The sequence below is a fragment of the Podospora pseudoanserina genome, chromosome 4, assembly GCF_035222485.1.
Source record: "Podospora pseudoanserina strain CBS 124.78 chromosome 4, whole genome shotgun sequence".
Lineage (NCBI taxonomy): Eukaryota > Fungi > Ascomycota > Sordariomycetes > Sordariales > Podosporaceae > Podospora > Podospora pseudoanserina.
Window position 1 is genome coordinate 1,454,408 of NC_085923.1, and position 18,484 is coordinate 1,472,891.

The following is an 18,484-nucleotide window of genomic DNA, read 5'->3' on the forward strand; positions in this document are numbered from 1 at the left end:
ACTCATGAAGTGGAGTCCAGCAGGAGAGATGATCGACCATGCTGGGACTCGAACCCAGAACCTTTACCAACTGGAGATTTAGCTTCGAGAAATTGAAACCGGAAAGTAACGCACTACCATTGCGCTACACGGCCTGTGATAGCTTGGTGGAGCTTATGTTAGCGGTTGCATTTATCATGGTGATTTCCAGTCTCTTACCCCTTGTTAAGGTAGGGTGCATCAGTGGTATTGCAGACTACAGATTCACAGCTACAATGCATGCCAAATTATACCATAAATTTTTTTTGGTCACTGCAGAGTTGCGAAATTCATCAAATTCATTGAGCAGCAATGATGAGTCAATGGCATTGTGACAGGATGCCGAGAGCATGGATTCATTCCTTTGAGAAATTAAGGATTTTGCACTACGTCGGATTTGAACGATTGGCGATAGCTATACAATGTCAAAACGTCGTACGCAACCAGTTCTCAGCCAGATATCACCCTCCTTATTGGCACGCCTATTGTGTTTAGGTAATTCCCGCCGGCTTCTCCCGATAGCTCCTCACCCCTTAAGCAGCCAAGGGAACTTTCAAACATCACTTGATTTGAAAAAAAAATCTCATGCAGAGGCTAGCAAGCATTCCAACCTGGAGCTTGATGGTAGTCATCTTATACTGCAGAAGTATCATCCCCTTTTGAGTGTCTACCAGCACTGACTCGTTAAATCCAGTCCAGGGGCCCGTTATTGCTATCAAATATTTAAATTCCCTCATCCGGAAACTACAAGACACACCACACTCATCTAGTCACTACCCTCAGGTCTTCAAACTCTAGCATTTTCCCAAGAACCACACATTACCATACCAACCTGTCAAAATGCCATACTTCCCCTCCCCCACCCCTGGCCCCTCGGTCTCAATCTACTACATCGACGAATCCCCCCCTTCATCAACCCCAACCCACACCTGCCTCCTGATCCCAGGAATTACCTGCGACCTATCCGACTGGTCCTGGCAAGTCCCCTTCCTCCTCTCCAAAGGCTTCCGGGTCGTCACCCCCGACCCCCGCGGACAAGGCCGCTCCTCCGCTCCCCCTACCGCTGTCGATGAAGGGATTTACACACCCGAGAATCTGTCCTCCGATTTATCCGCTCTGCTCGCCCACCTTGACATCACCTCCAACGTCATCGTCATCGGTCACTCGTTGGGAACCTGCACGTCAGTCCACCTCGCTGCTACCAACCCAGACCTGGTGGTAGGGTTAGTCCTACTAGACCCCCTGCATTCCATGTCCTCCGCCACGTGTGACGAGCTGTTTTCCGACCCAGCAACAACGATGCAAAACCTGATGGTGAACTTTGCGGCTAAAGGGCTGGTTCCTATTCCACCGCTGGGGCCGGAGTGGGATTGGCATACGACTTGGATTCAGAGGAGGGGGATGGTAGGTCTCTTGTAGCCCAGAGACAAAAGGGTCAACGCTGACATGAGTGGAAACAGGCGATGGATCCAAGCAGTATTGGTGCGATGACATATGCCTGCTGGACGAACAAGAATGGATTGGGCAGGAAGGAGGTGGCGATGGAGTTGTCCAAGGGGGTTAAGGCGAAGAGGCTGACGCTGGGGTGTAGTGAGTATTGGGTTGGGACGGACAGGGAGATGGGGGTTGAGACAGTGACCGTGGAGGGGGTTGGGCATTGGTTTCATCATGTGAAGGCGCAGGAGACGAATAAAATTTTGGAGGGGTGGTTGGAGAGGGAGGGGTTTTGCTGAAGGTTTGAAAGGGGATGATGGGGTGTGGTTTAGATGGGGGTTGTATGATAGTGTAAGATGATCTCTGCTCATGACACGTACTGGAATGAATCACAATCGAATGCGTTAAAGACGGAAGGAACGGTGGATAAGCACGGAAGGAACAACGCAAGAAGATGGAAAGAGCGGTACAGGAAGACAGGATGCTGTCAAAAGAACGCTATATATTGCTGCTAATTACACCACTCGTCCACTGTCCCAAACCAAAGCTAACATCCAACGAGATCAAGAAAAACTAATCCTGGTGGTCATTCAGCTGTCCCCTTTCAATAGCCTGAATGAAAGCCGCATGGTTCCTCCACGTCTCACAAACCGAGCGAACCTCGACCGCAGCTTCCAAGATTGCCTTGCGGATCACAAACTTTTGCTCTTCCATCTCCTTGTCAAAATCGTCATCCAAATCACCGTTCAACTCCCCCAAATCATCCTCCACAGAATTGCTCATCGAGACCTCGATACCCTCGTCAGCAATCTCATCCTCGCCAATATCTGTCTCATCATCCTTCATCTCCTCATCAGAGTTAGCTTCATCCTGGTCTTCATCGTCCGGCCCATCAGAGTTATCAGACTCGCCGGAGTCTTTAGAGTCGTCGGAGTCGTCAGAGTCGTCGGAGTCGTCAGAGTCGTCAGAGTCGTCAGAGTCGTTAGATTCATCAGAGTCACCAGCACCATCATCAAGATCCTCAAACTCTCTGCCGTCCGCCATCTCCTCATCACTACCTTCCTCCCCTTTCTCATCACCCTCTTTCTCCTCTTGCTCCACCTTCCACAAACCCCCCAGCGCCTCCACCACAGCCTTGTCATATCCCAACCCCGTCAAAGGATGCAAAACCCCCATCAACCTCCCCACAACCTCCTTGACACGCGCCTTATCCTCCATGACACCTTGTATCGCTTCCCTCCTGATCCACCCCCTAACCTCAATCATACACCGATACAAAGGCAGCATCTCCCCCCTCGTCATGCCATCCCCCCCCTTCATCCTCACATTGCCAGCCTCGGCGAGATATTTGACTGCTTTGTCCAGCTTTTTAGCCGCCACGAAGAGCCAGAGATGCATTGTATTCAGAGCATCGTATACCACTTTGATCTTCTCGAGCCAATGTTCCAGCAGAGTCCACGGCTTCTTGTGTTCGAGGATCTGGATGTTGGCCAGGGTGAGGGATCTGGTGCAGTGCCGACAGATGTGGATGACGAACTTTTTGAAGCGGCCGGTGATGAAGACGTGGGCGGTGTAGAGGCTGTACGCGAGGTGGAGCTTGGGGAGGATGTTCAGCTCGAGGGTTTTGGCTTCGGCTAGGTTGGCCATGGGGGCGAAGAGAGTGGTTATATTTTGTTTGGTGAAGGCTAACGATAGGAGCTTGGAGGCATGCTGAGCGAGGGTGGATGTTGCGGCGTACCAGGAAGTGTGGTGGCATGGTGTGGGAGGGTTTTCGTCGGGGGTAATCCAGGGCGAGGGGTCAGTGCAAGAGAGGCGGATGTGAGGGTGGCAGGTTGGTTGGCGGCTATCGGTGGGGAGGGGATTGTTGTTGTCGGGCCAGATGATGGACAACGGGTTGGTGGCTTCGGGGCAAGTGTATTGCTTGTGGGTTTTGACTGTAGGAACTGTGGGAATGCCGAACAGTTTATTTTTCTTGCGTAGCTTGGAGGGGGTGGGTGATTTGTAGTGAGGAGAGTCGCAAGAAAATGCCACTTTCTTGGGGGAGGGTTTGGGAGGAGAGGAGGTCCTGAGGATGGTGTTAGTTTTTGTGATCGTGGTATATGTGAAGATGACGGATACGAGATGGGTGGTGGATAACATACGAATCGTCAGGGAAGAGGGGGAGTTGGTCGAAGAAAGCCTTGATGTGAAAGCTGAGGGCGTCGGATTTCGAGTTGTCTCGGATCATGCCCGTTAAGTCGAGCTTGTCGAAGAGAGACCGGTCCTCCTCTGCTAGGACCTCGATCAGGATCGTTGAGCGCGGGATCGATGAAATATTTACACGCATCTTGGCGAATATATCAAGGATTGTTTGTGTTGTGTGAAGGTGCTGTGTGAAGAGTCGGGGGATTGTTCGTTGCTGGTATTTGGCGCGGTTGTTGTTGTTGTGTTGTTGCAGACCAGTTTCTGCTGGCAAGGCAGGACAAGATCTTAAGAGGAGAGACAGCTATCTATTCAGAATAAGAGTGAATAGGCCTGGTGGGGGGACAGTAGGTATTGTTTCTCCTGTCACTTGCTCCGAAGCGTGAGCCACGTCGACTGCAGTCGTTGCGACGATGACCTGGCCAGATCAATATTTTCTTGCGCTTTGCATCGCAATCCACATGTGATTTCCATCATCTGGGAGCAGTTCGATTGGAATTCTCTTTTGCTTGACAAACTCTTCAAGAATGTGATTTACGGTAGGTAGCATAAGCCGATAGAGGGTTCAAGCACAGGGTGTTGAGTGACACGATGATATTGACTCGACACGACAGGCCCGTTGAACAATTTACTTTTCAGGTTCTTCGACTACTTTTAAACTCTGTTTTCAATGCTGATAACTTGTAAAGCCTGAGGTATCTAATTGTCAGCTCTTGTAAGGCTGCACTTAATCAAACCCAGAGTGGGTTTCAGACCTACTCGCGCCGACCTGTGGGACTGGGGTTTAAGTGCAGCGGTTACACTCTCAATATCAACCAAAAATGGCCGGTAAAATGTACCTAGCCGATACAAGTCTCGTGTGCGGAAGTCGCAACGCTGTGGGCATCTCTAGGTCGTGGCTGCCTTGTGCGCAATGATCTGATGCCTGATCTTCCACAGGCAAACCATCTCTGCCCCACCTTCAACAGAAACTCTTGTGACAAAACACCTCAACTCTACAACTCTTGTGTCTTTTCAACTCCTTCCACTCCTCCAAACACCTTCACCATGGCGGATCAATACCAGTCCGGCCATCAAGAGGTCATTCCATGCCTTTTGAGCGACTACGATGACGATGTGGAGGCCCATCGCGAAAGCTTCCAGGCGTTCATGACAAGACAGGCCGAGGAGCATTGGGCGGCCGAAATCAGCTCTCTGGATATCGAAGGGTCCGCCGACAGAATCGCCACTGTTATCGAGCAGGAAGTCAATAGACTCGCCAAGAAGCTCGATGTGATCGCAACGGCTATGGCTGCTGAGGCCGACGGTACCCAGGCAAACCGACTGCTCGCCATGATTCCAACCAAGTTGAACCTGATGGCCAGGCTTGAGGACTTGGCCTTCTCTCGGCTTCAGCCAGTTGAGGGATTGGCTGAGCGGCCACTGGCCATTGAGGACGTGTCTCCGTCAACTTCACAAGGCTCAACCCAGTGTGAGATTTCGGGGCGGCTAGATGGCTACGACCGAGTAAGTCTACCAGTCAGTACCTCAGTTATTTTACCCGGGTCTAATTATCTGGACAGCATGTCAGCCAGACTCCCATTAAGAAACGCAGCGAGAGCCCGATCAAGATTGAATCACCTACCCCGACCAAGCGTCGCCGAGTCAATTTTTCAGAGGACGGGGCATCCCGGGTGTCTGAGCCTACGCCAGCCCTGTCCCATGCTCTGCATGCTTCCTCCCCTTCGTTGCCGCAAGCCCTCCTCACCAAAGGTGGAAACTCTAGTTCGGGACATCAGGATCCATCGCCATCACCTTTGCTATCCCAATCAAAGAATGCGCCTGCTCACCATGCAACACCTTCCAATCAGCGATACGACCTTTCTAAGGCCGCCCCACCATCTGCGAAGAAGAAGCCAGCACAAACCAAGAAGCCAGCCCAGGCTTCAAAGCCTTGTCACGGAAAACCACTCTGCATATCTAGAGCTAACCTTCACGAGGTTCAGCACCGCGAGTGGATTTTCAATTTTCAGAGCTCCGGCTGGTGCGTTCTTCGTTGTGGCCGTTTCAACTGTCTTAACCAAGGTCCGGGTATGTTGACTCGTCTCAGAAAACATTTTGAGAAAGGGTGTCCTGTTGCTGGCCATCCGCTCGGCACTGACTAGGAGTTGGTGGAGCGCTTTGGATACCAAGGTATGTGAGACTGGCCATGACCATTTCCTGGTGATTTACTAACTTGGTATTGCTTCACAGTCACCGGAGGCATTTTTGATACAGGCTCGGTTCAGCAGATCAGCGCGTGGGTGAACAATAGCAACGACGTAATCAGATACACAAATATGAACACCTCAGAGAAGTAGGGATACCTTCATGGTGGTGATTGTTTGCAATACCGCGAGAGTGGCCTTGAGCTTTAGATATACTGTCGGATTATACTGGTCTTTGCAGGACGATGCAAGCTTTTGTTTTGTTTTCAATCTTCATATATCAGGGCTAGTTATTGCCGGAGACACTATGTTGTATTGATGGCTATCGAGCTATGCATGTATCACGCTGTAAGACAGCCCGTAACCATCTGGCTTATAGGATAGAGCAATGAACACAAGGTAGTCCGGATCTTGAGAAGAGCGAGCATCTTGATCGCTACGACATGAGCTCCTCTTGCCATAATTATGCATCAATAGCGTCCAAACAACAGTAATATGGAGTTTCACCAAGCATTAAAGTACTTGGAAGCCATAAGCCTTGAAACGCAGAAGCGACTCTGTTGTCTATTGTATGTCCCGTTTGTTGAGTTGCGATACCTAACGTGGGTTCCGATTGGCTCGTTGGGACGTCGAAAGGAGACTCGCGTGTATGCGGTAGTACAAGAGAGTGGCGCTAGACGGGTACCCGCTGTATCTGCAACCTTATCATGGTAGCGGAAGATTGTTATAGCGGTAGATGAAAGCGATGGTTTGTAATACAAGGCAGACTTGTTGTGAACAACCTATGAGGCACTCGCTCAAAGCTTGACCGGCCATGGCTCGGAATCGAAACGAGTGAGTTTGCAAATTCATGAGAGCAAACAACAGCTTAAATTTGTGCTGCGGGTGTCTCTCTGTTCCAGTCTGCCAACCGGTGGTCCTCTAATAAGCTCAAACACTAGCCTTGGCGACATGGAGTGAGGGCTGTACAAGTAAACAAGGAACCAAACGATCGGATGGCGCCCAAGAGGGGGTTCTCACCTGCGACCTCCCGTATCCCCTAGGATCAACCGCCGGAAAAACGCCATCAAGGCAGAAACTAACATCGATTTTCTCATCCAACGTGCCTTCGAGGAAGCGGCCTCTACTATACGCAGTAGTCTCATCGCCAAATTCACACAGACGATCTACAAACAACTTCCCCATCTCATCGCCAGCCATCTTGGGCCTTGCCTCACCGACTATGAGGTTGAGATCCAGGAGCTTGGGTCTCGTTTTGTCTCCATACCCGGTGTGCCTTCTGTTCAAAATGGCGAGTGTGGGGGCCTGAAAGACCGATTCAAGGAGGTTCTTCGCAAGGTGGGAAACGACATCCCCCGCGGGTACTGGGCATCAACGGGTGCGGTAGATGGTGGAGATGATGGCGAGGGGGTAATCGATGTCATTCTCGTGCTGAGTGATTATGAGAAAGACACAAGCCAGGGTAACTCAGGCCAGGGCGATGACGACGCCGAGGAGGAACCTGCAGGTGATGTGATCAAAACTACGATGCGAGGAGTCAGGCACGCGAGCACAGGGAGAAGCGGAAGAGGAGGAGGGTTGGCTGGGGAAAAGACATTGGGTAGGAGGAAACCAAGGCTCCTGGTGTCGGGGTACGCTCAAACATCGCAAGGGCGGGTGGAAAGACCGGCGAAACGTGTTGGACGGCCTCCTACACGTCACGCAAGAGAGGTAGGGAAAGATTTGGAACCTCATGGTGGACCTGAGGTTGAGGTTGTTGGGGAAGAGACAATTCAGGCCATTGTCGGCAGTTACGTCAAACCCTCGGGGCGGATGAAGGAGATGGCGAAAATGAAGGTACGTTTTGAGTTGTCGTCTTAGCCCCAGCAATCAATCTAGAAGTGAAGCTGATGACTTTGCAGTCTGTTAGGCCTTTGGTGGATTCATTACCCGCCTGAGCCAGGTCGGGAGGGGCAGTGGCACGGTCCTCAAAACTGTGAAGCTGTTCTCATGCAAGAGCCGGGGGCCGTTGCTCGGCAGCCCTGTGACACTTGCCGCCGTGGGAGCGGGCCGTTTATCGAATGCGTTATTGTGCCGGGCACTGACTCATGAGCTGGGTGCTGGTACCAATGTCGTGACAAGTATTGCTCATTCAAACCCAAGTACCTAGGCGCCTCCAAGACAGCTCTCCTCTACCATACACCTCGGTTTTTGACCAGTGGTATCATAGGCCAGGTGCTGCATCATTCCCGCCGCTTAGTTAGAAGAAGGTTTCGTTTGGATAGATACGGGTTCAAATTGCAAGTACATGTAGACAATTGACAGTTACATTATCAGTCTTCTGGCACCAGGGTATCCCGGTCGAACTAAGTACTGTATCAGTGTGACCACATCACCTTCTCAAGTGAACCTCCAACAACCCCAATGCCCCCTTATCATGCACCTTTCGAATCTCATACCTTTCATCCGCTTCCTTCAACAGCTTCTCAAACTCCTGTTTTGTCCTCTGCTTAGCGCCAAAGCTCACCAACATCACCATATCGGCCTGCCTCATTTCCCTCTCCCAATACCTCGGGACTGTCCCCGGCTCAGGCAGCACAATATCGTTGATCAACAGTGGTGTGCCCTCTGGTGAACCCTCAAGCCCAGGAACCACCGATCTGAACATTGTGACAACGTCGTGATCTGCCCAGTTGTGGGTACACTGCCGGATGAGGTATGCCGAAGCGCCTTTGTATGGCTGAGGCTCGAAGAAGCTTGCCCGAGAGAACGACACGCGGTTACGGACATCGTCGGTGAGGAGGCGTTGGCCTTGGGCGAGCATATCGTCGGATTCATCCTGGACGATGAAGTTGAGATGGGGGAAGGTCTGTGAAGGTTAGCAAACATTGGGGAAGTCATGTTTCAGGGGAAGGGGACTTACTCGAGCGAGAATGAGAGCGACATGGCCGCTTCCACCGCCGATATCTACCACGTTTCCCTTGATGCTTCCCCAGTTGAAGTTATCACGCAATTCGGTGACGCTGTTTTCCACTGTGATTCGATGGTCAGATACCTTCACTCTTTGTCCAGGATAACAAGCCGAGCAGAAACTTACTCTTCCTCCACCCAGCCATCGCCTTCGCAAACCTCCCAGCATGTTCCGGGTGCTTGGAATAATACCTAAAAATCGGCACCCCATGTCTGGCGTAAAACGGGCAATGCACACTGTCAGACTCATTGGGAGTCGCCTTCAGAGCAACACTCGACTCGGCCGCTGCCTTGATCATCTCGTCAAACCTGTCATGCAGCTAGAGTCAACGACCACAACCACCCAAACAGAAGGAAAAGGCAGATGACTCACGAATAATGCACCATAGACCTAACCTCATCATCCTGCTGCAGCGCATAAGAGAACGAATTATGCGAGAAATACCCCTTCCTCCTCTCCTGAAAGAACCGATGGGTTATCAACAACCTCACCACCCTTCCTGTCCTGTCGGTGTCCAAACCTGCCTTTTTTGCGAGTTCCTCCACGGAGATTTCCCCCTCGGCTGGGATAAGCGTGAAGAAGTCAAAGTCGAGGGCGATTTGGAATGCGGCGATTTCGTAGCCCCGCATGAGGAAGTGGCGGTAGAAGAGCGCTGGTCCGTCGACGAGACGCTGGAGGTCTTCTAGGAGGGTGCGGAGGCTGCCTTGGAGCTCGCGGTAGTCTGCCTTGTTGGGGGGTGAGGCGGAGGAGGGGGAGAAGGTGGAGGCGGGGAGGTTGTTGGATTGGAGGTAGGCGGTGATTTCTTTGGTTTTGGAGAGGATGCCCTCGGCCAGGGCGAGGATGGAGACGTTTTCGGCGGTGTCGGACATGGTGGAGGTTTGGTACCTAGAGTGGGATCTGGTTGCTGTCGATGTATGGTGATGGTGGTTGGTGTGCTGTCAAGTGTGTGGTAGTGACGGTGGTGGGATGGTCAAAGATCAAGGTTTTTGAAGGATTGGAAGTGTCACAATCGCGATTGATCCTCGGCCGAGTTCGTGAGCATGATCTGGGTGATGATCTTGATCTCATGCATCGAGCGTACAAAGCAGATGCCCGAGAAATCTCGGTCTGACCACCACAGGTTGCATTTCCGCAGCAGAATGGCCCACTTGCGGATCATCGGCCAAAGTTCTCTGCACCGATATTGCACGGTGCGGTCTCAACGCATAGGGGATGCGTTATTGTCCGTCGACTCTACAGTAGACATACAATCTTCAAATCAGGAGGGCCTCGGCCGAAGGACGTCGGAGCAGTTGAGATCACTGCTATCAACAGACGCTAAAGGACTCGATGGTGTATGATTGCCAGCTTGAGGACACCAGAGATTCACCGAGATACATATCTTGTGATCGTGCCTAGAATTTTGGAGATCCAGAATAGAACCATTGTACCCAAGCGGAAGATTACTGTCTCAAAACGAATGTCAATAGAGCGTAGATAGTCTCAACACTAAGCTATGTCCTCCTCATCCATCCTCGAAGGCCCACATGAGCCCGTAGCCATCATCGGCATGGGTAAGCTGCAATCTCATCAGTCCTTTCTGGACTGGCCATGTAATACTAACGTTTCTCACAGGCTGCCGGTGGGCCGGTGACATTCGTGACCCTTCAGGGCTATGGGCCCTTCTGAAGAACAAACGTGACGGCTGGCGCGAATTCAACCACCCTAGATTCTCTGCCAAGGGCTTCTACCACTCCAACAAAGAGCGCCCAGGATCCATGAGAACACCCGGTGCGTTTCTCATGGACGAAGATGCTCGCCTATTTGATCATTCCCTCTTCGGCATCACCGGGCGAGAAGCCGAAACCCTCGACCCGTCTCAACGGAAGCTGCTCGAAGTGGTGTACGAGGCTCTCGAGAACGGAGGGGAGACTTGGGAGAGTATTTCAGGAACACGAACCGGGGTGTATATCGGCAACTTCGCCCTCGATCACATCCTCATTCAGGCGCGGGATTGGGAGAGCCCAAAGTCATACGGTGCCACGGGAGCGGACACGAGTATTCTCGCCAATCGTATCAGTTACATCTTCAACCTTCATGGTCCAAGGTATGCACCGGTCTTCCTAGAAATCAACGTTAGTCGGGCAATCAGGGGCTAATGGTTACCACAGTCTGGCCACAAACACCGCCTGCTCATCCTCCATGTATGCCCTGCACATGGCCGTCAGTGCGATCCGCAGTGGTGACTGTGACGGCGCCATAGTCGCGGCAGCCAACTGGATATCCGATCCCAGCATGCAGTTTGTGCTCGACAAGCTCGGCGCACTCTCGCCCACGGCGCGATGTCACACGTTCGACGCCTCTGCAGACGGTTACGCCCGTGGGGAGGGCTACGCCGCTCTATATCTCAAGAAATCCACCATAGCCGTGGTAGACTCGTTGCCAATTCGAGCCATGATTCGAGGCACCGCCATCAACGCCAACGGCCGGACAGGAGGCATCACCCGACCCAGCATAGCCGGACAGGAAGACGTCATTCGCGAGGCCTACAAACACGCCGGCGGCCTCCCCTTCTCAGAAACGACATTCTTCGAGTGCCATGGCACGGGCACACAAGCCGGCGACCCGATTGAAGTGACGGCCGTCGGCAACGTCTTTGCTTCCTCTCGGTCAGACGCCCCGGAAGACCGGCTCCTCATCGGCTCCATCAAGCCAAACCTTGGCCACACGGAAGGTGCAAGTGCCATCGCTTCGGTTATGAAGGTGGTTCTTTCCCTCGAAGCAGGCCAAATCCCACCAACCTTTGGGATCGAGGAACTGAACCCGAGCATCGACTTTGCGGGAGCCAAAGTCGAAGTTGTCAAAGATGGCACGATACCCTGGCCGGAAGGAAAGCTCCGGCGCGCAAGCGTAAATTCCTTCGGGTTCGGCGGGGCCAACGGGCACTGTATTATCGACCACGTCAATGTGGTTCTCCCCGACTACATCAAGCCCGGAATCTCTGGGGCCGGCGCCTCAGCCAACGGCCATACCGCCAACGGGTATTCCAACGGGAAGGCCCACGAGGGCAACAACGGAGTGGTGACGCCACCTGCTGACCACTCCCCTCTCACGACTAAACCGAGAAAGACGACGAAGGCAGACGCCACCACGCGTGACCTCGTGCTTCTCCCGTTCTCGGCCCATACCGAGCAATCCCTCAAGTCGAATATTGCCGCCCTCTCTCGCGTCATCCACCGGTGGCCCCTTGCAGATATCGCCTACACCCTGAGCTCCAAACGATCACGTTTCCAGCAGCGTTCATTCCGCATCGTCGCCAAGAGCGATATCCAAACCGGGCTCGCCACAGAAAGTCGCATCCTAACAAGCCCCCTGCGGCCAGCAAACATCGGATATGTTTTCACGGGTCAGGGCGCACAGTGGCATGCCATGGGCGCCCAGCTATTCGAGTACGCCGTCTTTCGCGCGGCGATCACCCACCTGGACCGGGTGATGGATGCACTACCATCCCGGTCCACGTGGAAGATTTCCGATGTCCTAGCCGGCAACTGCGAGCCCGATCTCGTGCTGTCACCCCAAGTGTCCCAAGTGGCCTGTACCGCCGTTCAAATCGGGCTCATCGATTTGCTTGCATCGTGGTCTATCGCGCCTGCCGCAGTGGTTGGCCACTCCTCTGGCGAAATGGCAGCGGCGTATGCGTCGGGGTATATCACAGCTGCCGAAGCTATTACTGCTGCCTACTTTCGCGGTTTGGCCGTGTCGCAGAATAATGCAAAGGGCGCCATGTTGGCTGTGGGTGTTGGGATGGATGCCGTGATGGAATACCTGGACGGAAAGGAAGACCGCATTAAGATTGCGGCGATCAACTCGCCCGGCAGTGTCACGCTGTCTGGTGACGAGGATGCCATCGAGTCCCTGTCGGCCTCGCTCAACGAGGAAGGCGTGTTCAACCGTGTCCTTCGAACTGGCGGAAATGCCTACCATTCACATCACATGGTGGCACTGGGCGGGCAATACAACGACATGCTGTCTAAGGGACTTGAGCACATCGACAATATCGGACTGGTTGACAAGAACCAGAGATACCCTCTCATCCGCTGGGTGTCGTCGGTGACCCCTGATGAGGCCATGGCTTTTGAGGTGGGTGCTTCGTACTGGAGAGCAAACCTTGAATCATCCGTCCGCTTCTCCGAGGCTGTCAGCGGGATGATGAGCTTGGAGGGTGACCAAGCCGTTGATATCTTGGTGGAGCTCGGCCCGCACCCGGCGCTGAAGAGCCCGGTGGACCAGATATTGAAGAGTATCGGCAAGTCTGCACCACATGTCGCATCACTGAAGAGAGGAGAAGACAGCCGGGAGTCTGTGCTCCAGCTCGCCGGCACCCTGTTTAGCCTGAATGCCGAAGTGGACTTGGTTGCAGTAAACGCAGTCGATGATGGCTTGCACGAGGGCCGGTGGAGTCTCGCGCACGGCTGTACGGCAGTCGATCTCCCCCCTTACCAGTACACATATGGACCGGTCAATTACTATGAGAGCCGGCTTAGCAAGGAATATCGACTTCGACAGGTCCTTAGGCACGACCTTATAGGCGCCCGGCTGCCCGGCGCCAGCAAGCTACGGCCTCAATGGCGGAATATTCTTCGACTTAAGGATGTGCCCTGGTTGGGCGACCACCGCTTGATTCCTGACGCCGTCTTCCCTGCGGCGGGCTTCATTGCTATGGGAATAGAGGCCGCCACGCAGGTGTACCACGAGCTCCCCAAGGCATATGAGATCACGGGGTACTCGCTCCGCAAGGTTGACATCGAGACCGCCCTGCGGCTTCCCGAAGATGATTGTGGTGTTGATATCATCCTCAGTTTGGAACTGGCAGACACGGACGCAACGGTCAAATCACCTGGCTGGTCCCGTTTCACCGTCAGTTCGGTATCCAGGGATTCCGATGAGTGGACGGAGCACTGCACAGGTCTCGTCAAAGTCGAGATCTCGGAGAAGCCTGCGGTGGCCAGCAAGATGGGCTCTTTGACGGACCCCCGATTCCCCGGCACACATGCGTGGTACAACAAGTTCACCGAGATTGGCATCGGCTATGGCCCAACTTTCCAGCCTCTCTCCGATATCCGGGCAGACCCCAACCAGAATTTAGCCCAAGCAACCGTGGCGCTGAACACAACGGACAACACGATCGAAGGAGGAGAGTCAAGCTATGCGCTCCATCCGGCGGCCCTCGACGGCACCTTCCAGCTAGGTCTCATTGCCTGCTACGGTGGCCAATTGGAACGTGCATACACTGCCTTCGTGCCTGTCCACCTTTCAAGCATGTATCTGAAAGCAGGACTCAACCCGCATACACCCGCAACAGCCATAGCCCACGGTCAGACCCAAGGCCTGCGCGGTGCCTACATCAAGCTGCAAATGACTGACGAAAGCGGCAGCGTTGTCCTGGACGTCGACACGCTGCGCTGTCTTAGTTTCAAGGAGTCCAAGTCGGACGAGTACACCATGCAGTCCAAGAAGGCCCTGAGCAGCCCTTTCACCAGGCTCACCTGGAAGCCCGACATCCGTACTCTTAACAACGACCAGATCCGGGCACTGTTCCCCCCCCTACAGGAAAATAACCAAGGTGCCGCAAGCCTCGAGGTGGTCGACATGATCTGCTGCCTGGTCGTGGCGGACATCTACGAGGTATTCATCAAAAGCGCAACCAGCGTACCCCAGCCCAAAGGTGAACTCCGCCACTGGGTCTCTTGGCTGAAGTGGTGCGTTGAGGAAGACAATCGGGAGAATATGGTCGAAGCCAAGAGTCTTCCTGCCGACCAGCGTCACCAGCTGCTTAAGAAGCTGTACGTTGAGGCCGGTGATCGGCCCGAGGCACAGGCGGCTCGGAGACTGCACGAGAACATGGGTGAAATCCTCGCAGAGCGCAAGACAGGTATTGACGTCCTCGTGCCGGATGGACTCCTCACGGCGCTGTACGAGACAGGCCATGTCATTGTGGGCTCATACCCGCAGCTACGTAATGTCCTCGACTGCCTCGGCCATGCCAATCCCAATATGCGTATTTTAGAGGTCGGCGCAGGTACTGGCGCAGGCACACGAGTAGCTATGGGGGCGCTGACAAGGTCGAACGGCATTAAGCGGTACGCTGATTACACGTTTACTGATATCTCGGCTGGTTTCTTGACGGCCGCTCATGAGTTCATGTCAGGCTATCGTGATGTGAACTACGCTGTTTTGGATATCGGGGAGGATCCGCTCGCCCATGGGTTTGAGCCGGTCTACGATGTGGTCTTTGCATGTGAGGCTATCCACGCAACGGCCAGTATGGATGTAACTCTCGAAAACTGCCGGAGGTTGTTGAAGCCGGGAGGCAGGTTAGTGCTAGTGGAGAGCACGCGTATGAGAGTGCTGCTGGGGCTGCTGTACGGTACTCTCACGGGTTATTGGCTGGGGGTTGGTGACGGTCGTACTGAGGGGCCTTTCATGGACCTGGAGACCTGGGACAGGCGATTGAGGAAGGCCGGCTTCTCGGGCACGGAGCTGGCCCTTGATGACTACAACCGCCCCCATAACACGACCTCCATCCTCGTTTCCACCCGTGTCGAAGAGTCTTACGTGGTCACCAACAAAGACACAGAGGCAAAGGAAGGTCCGGCCGCCGTGATCCATCTTTTGCACGGAGCCAATGGCCCGTCGCCTCTCTTGGAGCAAGTCTCCAGTGAGTTTGAGCGTTGTGGCGTCAAAGCTGTGGCATGTTCGATCAATGAAGCGTCCGAAACAGTACAGCCCAACGCCCGCACCGTGGTATTCCTCAACGACGAGAATGACCTCTTTGACACTGAAAACGCCAGCCTTCTCAACTCGTTCCAGCATCTTGCCCGAAACACCAAGAGCATGGTCTGGTTGACGTCGAGTGGAATTGCCAAAGGTCAGGACCCTCGGGCCGCCTTCATGATTGGCCTTCTCCGAACCATCGCGACTGAGAACCCGGCCGGCCGTTTCCTCTCCATTGACATTGATGCGGAGACTTTCGGAGAACAGGATGATGCTCTCATTCGCAACATCGTCAAATCCGAGCTAGCCCTGCAGAATGAGGATGCCTCTGATGAAGAAGGTAGCAAGGACCGAGAGTTTGTCTGGCAGGACGGCTGTATGTGGGTGAGCCGGGTAGTCCCTGACACAGAGCTCGGCGTGTATATCGACCTAAGCAAAACACCTACGAGCAGAGGCTCTCGGATGGTTCCCATTGGCAGTCAAGGTCCTGTTCGTGCGGCATTCGAGACCCCCGGCATCCTTACTTCGCTATACTTCCGAGCCTATACAGAGCTCTTGCAGCCCATCCCAGCGGACTACGTTGACGTTCAAGTGGCAGCTGTGGGCGTGAACTGGAAGGATTTGGGCCTCACGTCAGGTCGATTTGACGCAACTGGCAGCAACCTGTCGTCAGAATACGCCGGCATTGTAACCAAGATCGGTGCCGCAGTGGATGGTCTGTCTGTTGGGGATCGTGTCTATGGTGTCGGCAGAGGCCAGTTTGGAAGCTACACGAGAGTTCCTGCCGCATTTGCACAAAAGCTCGAGCCAGGAGACATTCTCACCGAGATGGCTACGATGCCACTGGTGTACATGACAGCCATCTATGCCTTTGACTATGTGGCACGGCTTAGAAAAGGCCAGAAGGTGTTGCTACAGTCTGCCACAGGCGGGCTGGGCTTGGCGGCTATTCAGGTTGCGCGGGCTCGGGGTGCCGATGTATTCGCTACTGTTGGCACTGCTGAAAAGGTCTCGTTCCTTGTTCACACTGTGGGTATCCCGGCAGATCACATCTTTTCCTCTCGGGACCCTACGGCGCTATCCAATGCTGCCAAAGCAACAGGCAGGGGCGGCTTTGATGTCATTCTCAGTACGGTTGTCGGAGGAGGTTTCCTGTGCGAATCCCTTAAAGCGCTGGCTCCCATGGGACATCTTGTCGACGTTGGTCGGCTCGACGTACTTGAAGCCAAGGACATTGGCTTGGAGCACTTCCAGAGGAACGCCACTCTGACCTCGTTCGATCTTAATGTCCTCCTGGACAATGATCCAGAGCTTGGACGCGAGTTGATGCAGACAGTCAATGACCTTTATCGATGGAACGTTATTGCGCCGATTCGCCCCTTTGCCGTTCACGATGTGTCGGAGCTCGACCAAGTCTTGGTGGGCATGTCCAGGGGCACGCACATTGGAAAACTGGTGGTGTCATTTGAGAATCCAGCCTCTCTGATCAAGCTTGTCCAAGAGCCGCCAGCAGCGAAGTTCGACTCTGAGGCACGCTATGTTGTCACTGGAGGTCTGGGCGGGCTTGGCCGAGCCATTATCAAGTGGATGGTCAGTCGTGGCGCTCGTGACTTTGTGGTACTTTCTAGGCGTGGTATCAACACCCCTGCTGCAAAATTGCTGGTAAAGGATCTTGAGTCGCAAGGCGTTCGTGTCGAGCCAGCGGTCTGTGATGTGAGCAAGCGAGAGAATGTCATGAAAGCGGTCCGCAACGCTGCATCGGGCGACCGGCCTGTCAAAGGAGTGATCCATGCAGCCATGTCATTGACAGATCTCTCGTTCGACAAGCTGACCATTGATCAATGGCGAGATGGGTTTGCTGCAAAGGCTTTGGGTACCCTCAACCTGCACGAAGCCACTCTTTCATTACCTTTGGACTTTTTCGTCATGATCACGTCGACCGAGTCCATCTGGGCACCACCAACTCAAGCGGCATACATCGCTGCAAACAGCTTTCAGGACTATTTTGCCCGCTACCGTCGACGACTCGGCCTTCCCGCGTCCACAGTATCGTATGGCTTGGTGGCTGATGTCAAGTCGGACTTCCTTCACAACTCGGTTGGCACAGATGACATGTACGTACGTAACAAGACCATGACAATCACAGAGCATCAGGTCCTCGCCCAGCTGGAGCCGGCCTTCTTGCCTGCGGAGACAACTTGCTGGGTTGGGCAGGATCAGGACCCGTTGTCGGAGGCCAATATCTTGACATGTCTCGATCCGGTCGGGTTGGCTGAATTGGCGTCGATGAACGATCATATCCCACGCTGGTATCGCGATGGGCGCGTGTCGGTTATCATGCGGGCAATGAAGGACGCGCAACGACAAGCGAGCGGGGCAGATGCGGCTCAGGATGGCGCTGGCGGAGCAGGCAAGTCGGCCGTGGCCCGACTGCGGTCGTCATTCTCGGAGGGGATCAAGGGAGGAGCTGGCGCCCGGGCCAATACGGTCGCGCTCGTGACCGAAGGCGTGATACAGACTGTTGCTGGGATGTTGTTTATCGATGCGTCAGCAGTGGACCCTGCCAAGAGTATTGCCGAGCATGGCGTTGACAGCCTCATTGCGGCTGAACTGCGGAGCTGGTTCCACCAGGCGTTGAAGACGAACCTCAAGATGGGGGAACTGCTGGACGCACAGACGAGTATCAAGACACTGGCTGAGAATATTGTAGATGCGGCGTTGAAGGAGTAGGTTGAGCATTCATGTCATTACTTTTCGCAGCGTTAGATAGACAGATGAAGTCGTTGAAGCAACTCCTGATGCAACTCCTGATACGACCCTGATGCGATTCCAAATGCGAACTCCTAACCTGCTTCCAATGCTCAGGCGGTAGCCATCAGAGACTGTCGTGATAAGCACTGCGGTAGGTTCACGTGTTCATCCCAAGCTCGGGCACTCGCAGAACTGGCGTCGGCCGAAGTTG

At 53.9% G+C, this 18,484-nt stretch overlaps 5 protein-coding genes and 1 non-coding gene across 6 annotated transcripts; 4 read left to right on the forward strand and 2 right to left on the reverse strand.

Moving 5' to 3' along the window:
* The first annotated feature begins 33 nt into the window (after nucleotides 1-33).
* QC764_0064580 lies at nucleotides 34-134 on the forward strand. Its single transcript has one exon. It is a non-coding gene; the product is annotated as a tRNA-Arg (tRNA).
* A 167-nt stretch (nucleotides 135-301) lies between these two features.
* ABHD8 lies at nucleotides 302-2,011 on the forward strand. The gene is made up of 2 exons (XM_062946681.1): nucleotides 302-1,422; nucleotides 1,479-2,011. The coding sequence occupies exons 1-2, from the start codon at nucleotides 859-861 to the stop codon at nucleotides 1,749-1,751; spliced, it is 837 nt and encodes a 278-aa protein (XP_062800309.1). The 5' UTR covers nucleotides 302-858; the 3' UTR covers nucleotides 1,752-2,011.
* A 14-nt stretch (nucleotides 2,012-2,025) lies between these two features.
* On the reverse strand, nucleotides 2,026-3,886 carry QC764_403858 (uncharacterized protein; the record flags this gene model as incomplete). The annotated part of the gene is made up of 2 exons (XM_062946680.1): nucleotides 3,594-3,886; nucleotides 2,026-3,517 (listed from the first exon to the last, which is right to left on the reverse strand). The coding sequence occupies exons 1-2, from the start codon at nucleotides 3,776-3,778 to the stop codon at nucleotides 2,026-2,028; spliced, it is 1,677 nt and encodes a 558-aa protein (XP_062800310.1). The 5' UTR covers nucleotides 3,779-3,886.
* Nucleotides 3,887-4,387: 501 nt separating this feature from the next.
* QC764_403855 (uncharacterized protein) lies at nucleotides 4,388-7,871 on the forward strand. Its single transcript, XM_062946679.1, has 4 exons — nucleotides 4,388-5,139; nucleotides 5,196-5,656; nucleotides 6,863-7,655; nucleotides 7,721-7,871. The coding sequence occupies exons 1-4, from the start codon at nucleotides 4,555-4,557 to the stop codon at nucleotides 7,754-7,756; spliced, it is 1,875 nt and encodes a 624-aa protein (XP_062800311.1). The 5' UTR covers nucleotides 4,388-4,554; the 3' UTR covers nucleotides 7,757-7,871.
* A 201-nt stretch (nucleotides 7,872-8,072) lies between these two features.
* On the reverse strand, nucleotides 8,073-9,774 carry QC764_403850 (uncharacterized protein). The gene is made up of 4 exons (XM_062946678.1): nucleotides 9,142-9,774; nucleotides 8,896-9,077; nucleotides 8,722-8,831; nucleotides 8,073-8,667 (listed from the first exon to the last, which is right to left on the reverse strand). Exons 1-4 carry the CDS (start codon nucleotides 9,636-9,638, stop codon nucleotides 8,191-8,193), a joined length of 1,266 nt encoding a protein of 421 aa, XP_062800312.1. The 5' UTR covers nucleotides 9,639-9,774; the 3' UTR covers nucleotides 8,073-8,190.
* Nucleotides 8,750-18,343, forward strand: QC764_403840 (Type I Iterative PKS). The gene is made up of 3 exons (XM_062946677.1): nucleotides 8,750-10,322; nucleotides 10,384-10,855; nucleotides 10,920-18,343. Exons 1-3 carry the CDS (start codon nucleotides 10,265-10,267, stop codon nucleotides 18,250-18,252), a joined length of 7,863 nt encoding a protein of 2,620 aa, XP_062800313.1. The 5' UTR covers nucleotides 8,750-10,264; the 3' UTR covers nucleotides 18,253-18,343.
* Nucleotides 18,344-18,484: the final 141 nt, after the last annotated feature.